This window comes from Colletotrichum truncatum (genome assembly GCF_014235925.2).
Source record: "Colletotrichum truncatum strain CMES1059 chromosome Unknown Contig_0001, whole genome shotgun sequence".
In the NCBI taxonomy this organism is placed as follows: domain Eukaryota; kingdom Fungi; phylum Ascomycota; class Sordariomycetes; order Glomerellales; family Glomerellaceae; genus Colletotrichum; species Colletotrichum truncatum.
The window spans coordinates 1,498,161-1,511,312 of record NW_027222398.1 but is presented as its reverse complement, the minus strand read 5'-3'; the positions used below and the strand labels follow the sequence as shown (position 1 = coordinate 1,511,312).

The following is a 13,152-nucleotide window of genomic DNA, read 5'->3' as shown; positions in this document are numbered from 1 at the left end:
TCAATAGTCCAAAATGCCTGGGAAAATGGGGATTTAAAGAACGTGGGAATAGAAATTTGATGAGCTACGAGGCAAGAGACCCGGCGGTCCCATTTGTTAGTACAATATTGTTTTGCACAGCAAGAAGAAAAAGAAGAGTTAATGGCGGACGAGAATACCATTTGTACTATCTTTTCTGTAACCTCCGAGTTGTGAAAACCCGAGCCCGCCCTGGTATGATGCAAGTGGTAGAGCGGTGCCTCTTGTCGGCAGCAATGTAATCCCCAAGTGAACCTGTTCTCGTAACGCCGGCCTAATGCCTACTATTCTCAAGTGATGGCCCCTTGAATCCCTAGCGAGAACAAACATCATGCTAGCTTTGTCTCCCTCGACCCCTCTCTGGTCTCTCGACTCATGTAGAACTTTATTTCACTCCCATGCCTTCATTACTTCGTTAAAAAGGCGCGCGGATGCATCGCTTGATGGCCTCGAAACATCTCAAAGGCCCATAGTCTTGGCCATCTTCTGCTTAGTCTGGCCAACATTAATCTAAGGGTGCTGGATCCCAGTCATGAGATCCTCATCTTCAATCGACGCGTCGAAGCCGAGCTCCGCGTTCTGAGACTGGCCGTCCTTGTCCTGTCGCTTCTGTTCCCGTATGATGTGCTTGGCATAATCTTTTGAGGCGGCGAGGCGAGCGTCGCTCGTCTGCGTCCACTTGTTGAGCGTATGGATGCGAGCGTCGTCCTTAATCTTTCTCTGGTACTCATTGTACTCAATCTCTTGGTCGCGGGGAAGGAATGTGAGGCATTTGGCGCCTTCGAGACTCGTCTCTAGCACTCCCTGGAGCATACCGCTGTTTATCATCTCTAGGAGGAGTTCCTCAACCTGCTGGTCCGTCTCGAGATTGCTAGCCGTCTCGGCGCTGAGCGTGTTCTGACGTATTTCTGAAACGCTGATCTTGTGATAGACATCAGCGAGACCAAGAATTTGCCACTGCTGGTACGCTTTCACGACCTCTTTGAGCAGGGTCGTAGTTTGGTCAGCGTTCCACGTCTCGATGCCCTTGTCAATCTCAGCTTTGAACTGTTCTGCGTTGGTGGTCGAAAACAGCGCGGCGACGTCCGCGTACGGCTTGGAAAGGGACGTAAAGGACTTCGTGGCAGCCGGGCTGATGTGGTTCGGCAGTGTTGGCGTTTGGCCGAGGCTCAAAAGTCCGGTGAGAATCCACCGCTTGTGAGCCTCGGTCATGATCTTGCTCGTTGCCCCGTCTCGTGCTGGCCATGTGATAATCCTTTGATATGCTTTGAATGCGTCGAGCCATCTCAGCTTGGCAGTGAAAATTTGAGCGGTGAGATATTCGTGCTGCATCACATCCTCCCGGTTGAGTTGGTGGGTGAGGTGTGTGGATGAATTAATGTAGGCAGCGGGAGAAGCTGACCTATCGCATAGGTATGCTGGCTGGCTTTGGTTCTTCATTCCGGGAAGAAAAACCCAGGGCTTCTCGATAATGGGCAGCGCCTGGTCAATATTATCGGTCTCGTAGGCCAGTTTGATCACAGCAGTGTGGATGCTAGTGAGCACGGCAGAATCGGGGTCAAGTCGTCTCAGTACGATGGCAACAATCTCAATTGCCTGACGGGCCTGAAGAACGAATATTAGCATTATAACCAGAGAAAATACAAGATTTGGCCATACCGGAAAGTACTTGCACTCCACGACATCCTTCACCAAGTCGTAAAAGACATCACCGATGTAGCGTATTTGCCTTTGGTCGAATGACAATAGAAATCGGAGTATGTACTCTCGGAAGGCATCGGGAGATATGGGACGCGCAGTTTCGTCGTAGTGCTTCAATGTGTTAAGAATCGCCAGGTGCGAGATCGAGTGGTTGGTTGGGTGGACAATCTGTGGCATCATTCAGCAACAACAAGCAACCAACGGCGGGGAACGTGCCATCGCACCTCTAGAAGCTGCGGCGCATTGGCCACGACAGCAGAACCTTGATCTTTAAAGAGTCTTGAGATCTTTGCGATGTGATTCTTGACAGCCTTGTCGTAAATCTCGTCCGTCGCATATTGCTCGTGTTCAAACGAGAGGAAAGTGGCGTCCATTTTGCCTTCGTGTTGAGCGCCTGTCGAAACCGAGATCCGAGATGCTACGAGAAAGCAATGAGATCGTGCTGTCACGAATCGGAGAGCAGCAGCCGAGAGAAACCGGCTATTGAGACGGTTGTTCTCTCGAGAACGAGAGGCAGGAAGTCGCAAGGCGTGTGTCGTGTGGCTTCAAAGAGGTTGTCAGTTCGAGGTGACTACAATGTAGAGCGTCGTACCTGTAGGCAGCCTTGCGCTGAAGCTTGAAGGCACCCACAACAGCAATGAGGTAGCTGGGTGAGCCACTTGTAGTGGGGTATGGTGGTCCGTGCGAGGCGTATCCGGCGGCGGCGCTTTCCAAATCGCCTTGTTATCGGATAATTGGTGGCCCTCAGCGTTATCGGGTTCACTCGTCCGCTTTGGGGGGGTAGAGTTAGCTAATCTACTGTATGTCATCACCTTCCCAGCGTTTCTCTTTTCGCATCCTTTTTTGCATATTTGACTGTAATATTGCCAAGCACCTTTGCTCGAAACTGAAGGATAAGCTGGTGAATCGTGTCTCCAGTTCCCTTGTTATTTGCCTACACTATTCGGTGAACACAGTAAAGGGAGAAAAGGTGGGTTGCTCAAGGTGAGGCCCCACTTACCGGGCAATTATGGGACGCTTCCCCCTCCTACACCGAGCTTAGTGTGTTGGAAATCTAGCAGGTTGACTTCTATAAGTCTGCTATAGGCTAGTTGATGTAGTCATTCTATTTGATTTTACAAGGCTACAGAAAAACTCTTCAAAGTGAGTAAAAAATTACTAAGATTTTCACTGTTGACTTGTAGCATCGTTCATTGTAGAATCCCAATCTTGGGGAACCTGGTCTGTTACCCCGCCCCCACCATGCTCCAACAAAAAACATTTTGAGAGCTGCAAGGCCTAATTCTGTTTTCATCTGTCTGTATCCCACAGAGCAGAAACACACCGAGAGGAATTGCGGAACCGCATCATACCAATACCAGCCGCCAACTTTACTAAGTATATACTTATTGCCAATTGAAGTTCATCCTACTCAGCTAACAACCTCCACAGAGTTAGAGACTTCGTGTGAACCACGAGACTCTTCTCGTGGCTCTCCTCTCCTCTATATTATCCTGCAATTCCCTAACAATATACCAGACTACGCAAACATCAATATTGTAAAATGGTTCTCCCCGATACCGTTGAGCTTCCTGCGGCGTTTGACGCTCACGTCCATGTGCGTGATGGCGCCATGTTGAAGGTGTGTGAGCGTAATAACCTTGACATTTGATCATACGCGCCAACGAGATTGATTGTTCAGATTGTCGCTCCTACAATTCGGTCCGGTGGTGTAAACTCCACCCTGGTCATGCCGAACACTGTACCTCCTCAGACGTCTGTACAAATGGTACAAGACTACTCTGCGCGCATCAAGGAAGCTTTGGGGCCCGATGAGGTGAAGCTGCTGATGACTCTGTATCTCCATCCTGATATCACTCCTGATGTCATCAGGGAAGCCAAGAAGGCGGGAGTTGCAGCAGTGAAAAGGTGAATAATCCTATAGTGCATGCTACGATGCCATCGACTAACATTAGACTTGTTAAGCTACCCTGCCGGTGTCACAACCAACAGCTCGGCTGGTGTTGTGGACTACGATGCCTTCCACGAGGTCTTCAAGGCGATGGAAGAGGTCGACTTGATTCTTTGCCTTCACGGGGAGTGCCCCTCCCACGCAGGAAGCGACATCACCACCCTCAACGCTGAGTCAAAGGTATAAACAAGACCTAGATCGGTGCCGACATGGATCAAACATGATGACACTCTTTCAGTTCCTCCCTACCCTCAAGGCTCTCCACGCCAAGTACCCTAAGCTGAGGATCAGTAAGTGAGGCTAGATATGGCGCAGGGAGAATATTCGCTAACGTTCTAGTCCTCGAGCATTGCACGACCGCTGAGGCTGTTGAGGCTGTCAAGGCTTGGTGAGTTTGGGTATATCAAAGCTTCATCACTGTACTAACAACATTCGAGTGGCCCTAATGTTTCCGGCACCATCACCTGGTAAACCTACTACAAGTCCCCTCTGAAGAATCAAGAAGACTAACGACGATAGCCACCACCTCTTCATTACTATCGATGACGTCGTTGGTGACGCGGTATGTTTTTTTCCAAAGCCTCTTGTCAATTCGGGCCAAACTGACAGTACCGTGCATAGATGAACTTCTGCAAACCTGTGGCCAAGGTTCGTTTGTTCCTCCCGCCTCGTAGATAACACCGTTTGACACTCACTCAGCTCCCCCATGACCGTCGGGCCCTTCTCAACGCCGTCGTCAACAGCAAGGGCAAGTTCTTCCTTGGCACGGACTCTGCCCCCCATCCCATCACTTCCAAGTCGGGTCCCTCCAAGGCCGCGGCCGGTGTCTTCACCCAGCCCTATGCCGTTCAGTACCTCCTCGCTGCCCTCGATGAGGCTGTTGCCCGCGGCGAGATCAAGGATGAGGAGGTCACCCAAGAGGCCCTTGAGGGCTTCGTTGCTCACTACGGTCGCAAGTTCTACGGCGGCTTCGAGGACCAAAAGAAGGAGCGCATCCGCCTTACCCGTGGCGGCGCCATCGTCAACCAGGTATTTGAGGGTGAGGGCATCCAGGTTGTTCCCTTCCGTGCTGGCAAGGACACCTGGAGCCTCACTTGGTTGTAGATGAATTAAGATGATAGCTCGGAGGTAGCGGGAGATATAGGGGGACATGTCGTCCAGGATATTGCAATCTTTATTGCTAGTGCATGTGTCTTATAATGCATACAGTATCTCAAATCAACAAAAAGCAGTGTCTTTGCCAAACATCGCATTCTACCATCATACTTCATATCTCATTGCCTGTTGACCGTCTCCCGTTTCTATCTAACCGTCTTCAACAATCTTTTCATCAGGCAGAGTCGAATCGCGGGCCAGCACCTCTTCCATTTGTGCTGTCCTCTGTAGAGCTCTGCAAAACAAAATGACTCTCAGCGCTGAAGGTATCCAGATCACGGTGGTACATCTGTGCATGTTCAGATGTCTGCTTTGACGGGGGACCGATAGGGCCCCAGACGCACGGCGAGATGGGGGGGTCTATGATCTGCTGATAAGACGTCATCTGCTCTATCACATCCATCAGTCAAGGCTCTTGCGGAACCAATGTGCCGAAAAACTCACCAGCAGAGGTCCCATATCCACCTCCATTATGTCTTTCAGGTGATGTGGCGTTCATCCTGCCTTGCTTCTTCACGTCCTCAAGCCGTCTCCAAGACTGAGATGCCCTCGCCGGGCTCACCGGTGACGCCAAGACTCCTCGCTGTGGCAGCCTATTGTCGTGGAATGTATCAAGACTGCTTCCTTCTTGCTGCTGTTGTTGTGGCTGTCGTTGCAGCTCAGCTTGCTGCTTCTTCCACCAAGTTGGTAACCCATGAAACAGTCCTAAAGAGTGTTGGGTGGCCTTGTCCAGAGGCATCTCGTGCTTGTATTTGCATCCTTGCTGCGTGAAGGCGCAAACGCCTTCATGAACCCACTTGTCGCAGTATATCTTGGGCTTCTTGTGCGGAGCGGGGGAATCGGCTATGATTTGATCGATTCTCTTCTGTGATACTTGGTCTTAGCTTTCGAATCGCCATCGATGGTTGTTATAGTAGGGTGGAAGACATAAACTAGGGGGAAGGCGGAGTATCATTACCTGAAGAGCATCAGATACCGGTGACGGTGATGAAGAGGGGGTCTGAGACGTTCAGCGCCAAAGGTCTGGTGCTTGATTGGTGACGAAAGAAATGGATCACCATACCTTGAAAGCAACTGGCTGTACGATGCCGCGAGTTAGATTCTGGTGTTCTAGTCCACAGGGTGCAGGCAGGACAAGCATGCCCTCAGCCCCATGCTGCACAGCCGGAATACCCACCAAGGGTGGCAGTGAATCGGCAGGAACGAGCCTAGTATAGTTTCCATTTCCACGATCAAGGCAGTAGGCAAAGAATCCAGTCGTGTCGATGCCCATTCTGTCTCGACCTGGATCTGTAGGACGAGATTGCGCTGCCGAAGATACCAAAACCATGCTTTCATTGCCGCTCGTCGAGCTGAGTGTATGGTAGTGACCATGGCTCTGGCTCTGACCCGTGTCAATGTTCATACTCATCCGCCAGTTCGGCGTGTTTTGGTTGCGTTGTGCTCCGGCATTAAGGAGCATATGTCTCATTGGGAGTTGTTGCTGTTGGTGATGCTGATACTGATTGAATCGACTAAAGGCTGTGGTAGGCAACTCGCCGGGGTACCGGTAGCCCTTTGCTTGGAGCAGGTTTGGGGTCTCCATGCTACAAATCGGTATTCCACTGTTTCCACTCGTAGCCGATGTTAATAGGTCAAAATCGGGCGTGGTACCGCGCGTGGAGGCCTTCGATCCCGGGGGCGAACACGACTTATCGGAGGACGAGTTGTTCAAGATCGAGTCCATTTTGGGTGTGAGTAAAGAAGTAGGCAGAAGTAATGAGGAGGGAAAAACGAGACGAAGATAATTCAGAATAGGGCACGGAAGGAGGTGTCTAATCTGGTAACGTACAAACGGGGAAGAAGCCAACACAACTTTTTCATTATGCCGTCGACCGTAGCAATTCTGGAGTACCCAGGCACACCCTCAAAGACGACTTTGATGTTCTTTGCAGTATGCAGAACGGAAGCAAGTTTGGATTAAGCTGCCAAAGGCTGAGACACGGAAGCCTGATGCCTTGATCGCGAAATCTTTCATCGAAACAGTCATTTGGACAGCAAAGAAGATGTGTTGCCATCGCCGTTTGCTCGACTAAGATAAGGTCCGCTGTATTCAACCGGTTAGCTGCATTCTCGGTTTGTACCTTGCCACGTGACAAACAATCGCGCCTTCACTGTTTAACAAGTCCAGGAGTGGGCTGCAGTGGAGGCAGATGGCCTTAAAGCTTATGTTTTCTTTATTTGCCTATGTGCAAGTCTATTCTAAGCAAGCGTTTCAGTGTATGGAGGATGTTGCGGTAAGGATGTTTCCTATTATCCTCTACAGAAAATTCCTGCCCTGGCCCTCCAAACCAAAAGAGGATTTTCTGCAAAGCAAATTTGTGCTCATCATCAAGGCTGTCGGCGAATTTTATTTGTGGCTACAACGTGTAGCTTCTCTCTCAAGGCACGTTCTGTCCCGGTGTTTCTTGCATTAGATGGCCAGTTCTTGATGCTGTCAAGAGCAAGTCGCAACTGAATCTCAGAGGTAAACTTTGGGCAATGGGTTGAGAGATGTCGAAAGCTGCATTTAGCACAGGTAGCTGCATTAGCATTTATCAGGGATAAACCAGATGAGGATCTGCGAGCTCTATCGGGCATATTGATAGTCGATAGTAGTTGGTATGGTTCTGAACTTGCGGTTGGCTGATGGTGTTTGCGACTATTACCCCCTTGTGTATTTTTTTCTTGTTGCATCATCAAGTCCTTCCTTTCATTATTATTCCAAGCCATATCGTAGTTTACTGGAGGATCAGCTCTCTTTACTTGGAAATCTTGTCCGGCGTTGGCAGAGGAGTAGAGTCGCTTATTGAGCCCTGTCGAGGAGAAGTGAGAGGTGGGGTGAACAGAGGAGATTTCTGGTCCGGCTTCTCTTCCGAACTGGTTAGGTCTAGAGTTTGCTGCGGTATGAAGTTGCCACTTAAGCTGAACCCCTTGGCTTGCGAAGACTTGGGCGTCCTTTTGGGGTTTTGCTTTCGAGGAGTTGACTTGGCTGGTTTGTTTGGACTTGCCTTGGTAACTCTGGAGGTTGTCGCGGTGCTGATCTTGGGTGACTTGCGTGAGAGCGTCTTCTTCTGTGGGGTCGACGAGTTAACCTGCTGTTTCTTGTTGCTAGATGCTTTTTTGGGAGTCGAATAAGGAGAAGCAAAATTTCTAGCTTTACCTTTAGTTCTCTTCACTATAGCGCTGTTCTCCGCGTCAGTATCTTGCTCCTCATCCTCACCAACAAAGTCCTCGTCATTATCGGAACTAGCGCTATGATCACCAGGGAGACCGGCCGCGAGGTCCATAGGAGCGTTTGTTTTGTAGTTTACAGCCTGGGTACCACTTGTTAGTATGTGACGACTGTAATGAACCTGACTGGCCTGGGCTTACCTGACGTCGACGACCGCCACGACCGAGGACTTCTTTGTTTAGCTCTGCAATTCGCTTTGCTTCAGCTTCGCGTTCTGCAAGAATTTCCTCCCAGACGTTCGGGTTCACAATCGGCTCGTTTTCCTCGGCTAGGTTATCTTCAAACCCGCCCTTATCGTTAGCCCACACGCGGGCAAACGAGAACGTCGATTCGGCTGATTCGTCTTGTCCCATCTCTGCCTGTTCTATCTGAGATCGATCAAGGAGCTTTTCGATGCTGGCTTCATCATAGCGTATGATATCTTTCTTGTCTTGATCTTCGCTGAACAATGCAGAAGCTCCAAACTTGAGGATTGACTCTAGATCGTCTGGCTCACCCTCTTCGTCCATAGCCTCAATCAGGACATGATCAAGAGCCATCTTCTTCCGGCCAATCTGCATAATCTTCTCTTCAGCTGAATTCTTCGTCATGAGCTGGAAGCAGAGAACTTTGTGTTTTTGACCGATTCGATGTGCGCGGGATATGGCTTGAATATCCTGATGGGGGTTGAAGTCTGGATCTAGGATTATAACAGTATCTGCTGTAGCGAGATTGATACCTACTCCTCCAGCTCTCGTCGACAGAAGAAAGGCAAAAATTGGCGAGTCCGGGGCATTGAAAGCATCAATATGCTTTTGTTTTTCATGGCTATTGATCTTGCCATCAAGACGTCTGTGTTGGAAGCCAAGGCCATTAAGGAAATCCTCAATGATGTCCAATTGGTTCAGGAACTGACTGAAGATTAAGACGCGATGGCCACGCTCCTTGAGCTTGGGTAGCATGATGTTAAGCAACATCAGTTTTCCGGATGCGGATACTAGGTTCTCTTGCATCTTGATTTGATCCGCCGTCCTCTCTTCGATCGCCTCGCTATACATGAACGGATGGCAAAGACACTTTCTGAGCTGCATCAGAATATTGTTCAGACTCCCACGCTCCTTCTTGTTTATTTTATCGTCAGCAAAGATTGCTTTGATAAGGTCAGGATTTTTCGACATAATCGATTTGCATAGCTTCTCCTGCAGAATCGACATGGAGACCGGTACAATAATCTGAGCCATTGGGGGTAAAAACTTAAGAACCTGGGCTTTGGTTCTTCGGAGGAAATACTGCTTGATCCGACCGTGAAGCTCAGGCAGATTCTGCGCATTCAGTTCTTGATACTCTTCATCTAACTTCTCAGCGTTTTGAGTTGGATCAATAAACTGCAGAAGGTTGAACAGCTCTCGTTTGTTGTTTTGCAACGGTGTTCCAGTAAGAAGGAGTCGAAAGGGGAATTTCATTGCCCGCAAAGCCAAATACAACAGGCTCTTGTCGTTCTTTAACCGCTGACCCTCGTCAACTACCAACCCAGCCCACTGAACCGAGCGGAAGAGACTCCTTGTCCGGTCATCCTGGGCAGAGTCGTAAGACATGACCACAACGTGGGCTTTAATATCTGACGAGCCATTCGGGAAAAGCTCGTAGTTGTAGGCTAGCTCCTGAGGTTGCTTTCCGCCATGGTAAGTTACGACCCGAAGATCTGGTGCCCACTGCTTTATTTCACGACGCCAGTTCGGACAAGTGGAGTTCGGAACGACGACCAGAAAGGGCCAGCACTTAACAAGTTAGCTGCTTATAGTCCCATAATATAGTAAGGGAATACATACCTTTGGCTCACCGTGAACCAGAGCCGAGATCAAGCTAACTACTTGGACTGTCTTTCCTAGTCCCATCTCGTCTGCAAGAATAACATTCTTGTCCTCGTGATAGTTATATAATAACCAGTTGACGCCTTCAAGTTGGTAAGCCATTAAGTTGCCCCGGCGAATCCCTTGCGGCTGCTCCTTTAACGCGGTAAATTTTTCTTCTTTCCATCGGCTCACCCGCTCCCTCATTTTGACGTTTGACGAGCTGCCGAAGTATTTGCCCGTTAGGTATTCGTAGTACGCGGCCTTGAATGCGTTGTAGATTTCACCAGCATCTGGTTTCGGTGGTTTATCCCACACGGCCTCGTCATAGCCAAGACCTTGGAATTTGACGTAAATTTTGTCGACGCTCTCGATGCGTTCCATGTCCTCCTCCAGAGTCCGGCCTCGTCCAGATTTCACCTTGGCAGAGAAGATAACATCTGGGAGAAGGTACTCCTCAGGAATAGCGTCATCTTTTGTCATTTTCAGGGCTAGATTTTGATCCGCATCCTTCTTGGCGAATGAGCTGCGCATGATTCCTGCTGCGATGTGATAAACCCAGGCGCCAGGCATCCAGCTGCAATGGAAGTAAGAGCATTCCTGCCATTTTATAAGGTATTCTTTCTCATCTTCAAAAAAGTCGGTGTAGGTCATTCCCTCCGTGTAGGATTCCCTGTTTGCAGGCCGCCATGCAACCAAGGTATGAATTTTGTGTGATATCGTGCCACAGTCGTGGCACTTCCAATCCACGGAATATTCCGAAAGCCGTTGATCACGAATGTCTGATACGTCCGAGTCCATCTGAGATGAAGGAAGATGCTCGTAATGCCAGCCACGTTTACAAGTAACACAACGGAACAGAACGTTGTCAGCATTGTTGATGAGAGAGGAATCAACAGGAGTGATTGGATCTTCACCACCGTTCTCGACTCTGATCTTCTCTTCCTGTCTTGGGGTCCTTCTGGGCGAAAATGCCTCGCATGAGCGTCCTGATTCTTCACATTTTTGACACCGGTGATGTCTTGGGGCACGTTTGTCCTTTTTGTTATAGAAGCCGATGCAGTACTTGCACTGAAGAACGAAGTCATCTACCCCGACTTTAGTGACTATGTGTTCTCTGGCTGATCTGTATCCTAAACAACTTCTGTGGAAAGACAGGGAACAGCCTTGACAGCCGATCAGTGAACCTTTGCCAGCGATTGGTCCAGTATTGCAAGTGCCGCAAATCTCAGAGTGGAATAAAGTAAATGTTGAATCGTGTGGAAGTTGCTTGAAGACTTCCTTGATGTTGATGACTTTGGGTGTGCCTACAGGTGCTGTGTCTTCGACGTAGAAGGAGTCCTCGTCCATCAGGGCGACGTCAATCATACTGGCCTTATTTCTGGTTGATCTTCCAGAACGACGTCGATCCTCAAACTCAATCGATGAGCCACGTGATCTGGATCGCACTGCAGGCCTAGCCCTAGCCTTGGACCGTGTCGATTTCTTCCGCCTCGACTGCGAAGGTTTGGAGATAAGATCTGACGTTACTAACATGAAGTTATCATCGTCTTCATCAGATTGCTGCAAATAAGGTTCCTGGGATAGCTCATCCAAATCTTCATCGCGGGTTAGGCTGGTGTTACTAAAGGCCATACTAGTGAGTGTAAGCTGTTTCTGTGTACGCTCCCTAAGTTGTCGATGAGGCGCGAAGAACTTGCGCCTTGTTGAACGAAGGCTGTTTTCGTTATTGTCATCAAAAACGCCAGGATACTCCTGACGTGCGTTTTGCCTGGAGGTACCGTGTTGCTGCCGCAAGGAACGAGAATCAGTTTCCGTGTCGCCATCGTCATCGTCGTCGGAATCAAGGGTAGAAGTGAGACGGGTTTGACGGCGACGCATGCTTCTCTTACGGCTGGAGCGAGCTGGAGTCTCTTCTTCGTCAAGCTCCATGAGGTCCACGTTAGACCCAGCATCGGAGTTTCCGTAGCTCTCCAACCAGGACCTCTTCCTCTCACGCTTCTTGAAAACGTCGCCACTGTTATCTATATCCATGGTGCGTTGTAGTTTCCGGAGTGCAGCTTCACCACCTTCACAATCCAGAAGGTCTTCAAGTAGTATCTTAGAAATGTCAGTTGCTATTTGAAATAGGCCTGGAATGTTTGTGAATTTCGGCAAGAGTACTGTTAGCTGGAAAGGGAGGTGCCGAGAAGCTGGATTTCCGGATTTCCTGAACAGCTCTACTGCTCGCCGCCGGTACCTTCCAGTATCGACAGTGGTTTCAGGGGCAAGCTGGTGTGCGAGTGTTTTGGGTATCGAAGTTTCGTGGTAGGTTATAAGGAAAGGTGTTGTGGGTAGGAGAAGTATGAGCATAGTGAAGATAGGTTTGATAGATATAATATCAACAAGACTGGGAAGTAGAAGGAAGTCGGAGGAAAGAGCGGCTCACAAGGTATGAGAATAATTAAGGAAAGAACGTTAATTAGAGGGAGGAGAGGTGCTCAAAACGAAACGGACAGAGTTGCTGACTTACAATTTCCCGTCGACCGTCGGTAAATTCAACATTGTACCCGCGTTCTCCATCCAGATTCACTTCGTTAAGGACTTCATCCACAACGTCACTTCGAATCGACATGTACTTTTCACTTTCCACAAGTGGCATGGAGTGTAGAACGACTTCAAACTTGGCTGGGCGCATTTGTTCTGGTACCCTTTCTTCCTCTAGGTCTTGATTCGGACGGTCATTCATCATAACTTCTTCCAAGTCAACTTCCGGTTTATCAATCTTTGAGTCCGACAAAGTGGCTGCGAGCGCAGCAATAGCATGTACCTCAGCCGAAGTCGTTTGCTCATCTGGCTCAAGTACGCCGTAGCCATGAACTGTCTGGTGTTCTGGGGGATAGCTGCTCTCTGAGATGTCGGCAAGGAATGTATCGTCACCAAGGTGCGTCATGGCTCTATCGGCAGGCTCGTTGTCGAGCAGGGGGGGTTCGGTCGGTGCATCGTTGAAGAAATTGTCTACTTGATCAAGTCCGATCAGCGCATCGCTTGGCGATCCGGCGTCGGATAGCCCCTCCATGCTTCAACTCGTGGCGATTTGGGAGGCATATGAAGGTAGATGTGTTCGGCTGCACGTCGAATCCAACAGCCAGAAGGAGGCGCGAAGCAAAAAAGAAAAGAAAAAGGGGTATTGAACCAAAAAAGAAGGGGGAAAACCGGAATCAAGAAGAAGCAGGAAAGTTTCCTACCAAAGCAGACGTTCGATT

At 49.3% G+C, this 13,152-nt stretch overlaps 4 protein-coding genes across 4 annotated transcripts; 1 reads left to right on the top strand and 3 right to left on the bottom strand.

Moving 5' to 3' along the window:
- Positions 1–528: 528 nt before the first annotated feature.
- On the bottom strand, positions 529–2,093 carry CTRU02_200371 (putative COP9 signalosome complex subunit 3; the record flags this gene model as incomplete). Its single annotated transcript, XM_036718374.1, has 3 exons — positions 529–1,623; positions 1,678–1,887; positions 1,944–2,093. 3 exons carry the CDS (start codon positions 2,091–2,093, stop codon positions 529–531), a joined length of 1,455 nt encoding a protein of 484 aa, XP_036589374.1.
- Positions 2,094–3,262: 1,169 nt separating this feature from the next.
- Positions 3,263–4,774, top strand: CTRU02_200370 (dihydroorotase; the record flags this gene model as incomplete). The annotated part of the gene is made up of 7 exons (XM_070203679.1): positions 3,263–3,340; positions 3,401–3,627; positions 3,685–3,850; positions 3,909–3,940; positions 4,190–4,232; positions 4,292–4,318; positions 4,370–4,774. 7 exons carry the CDS (start codon positions 3,263–3,265, stop codon positions 4,772–4,774), a joined length of 978 nt encoding a protein of 325 aa, XP_070062261.1.
- Positions 4,775–5,000: 226 nt separating this feature from the next.
- Positions 5,001–6,551, bottom strand: CTRU02_200369 (chromatin remodeling complex subunit; the record flags this gene model as incomplete). The annotated part of the gene is made up of 4 exons (XM_036718372.1): positions 5,001–5,215; positions 5,270–5,690; positions 5,784–5,825; positions 5,889–6,551. 4 exons carry the CDS (start codon positions 6,549–6,551, stop codon positions 5,001–5,003), a joined length of 1,341 nt encoding a protein of 446 aa, XP_036589372.1.
- Positions 6,552–7,605: 1,054 nt separating this feature from the next.
- Positions 7,606–12,965, bottom strand: CTRU02_200368 (chromatin remodeling complex subunit; the record flags this gene model as incomplete). The annotated part of the gene is made up of 4 exons (XM_070203678.1): positions 7,606–8,160; positions 8,219–9,835; positions 9,887–12,007; positions 12,420–12,965. 4 exons carry the CDS (start codon positions 12,963–12,965, stop codon positions 7,606–7,608), a joined length of 4,839 nt encoding a protein of 1,612 aa, XP_070062260.1.
- Between the last annotated feature and the right edge of the window lie 187 nt (positions 12,966–13,152).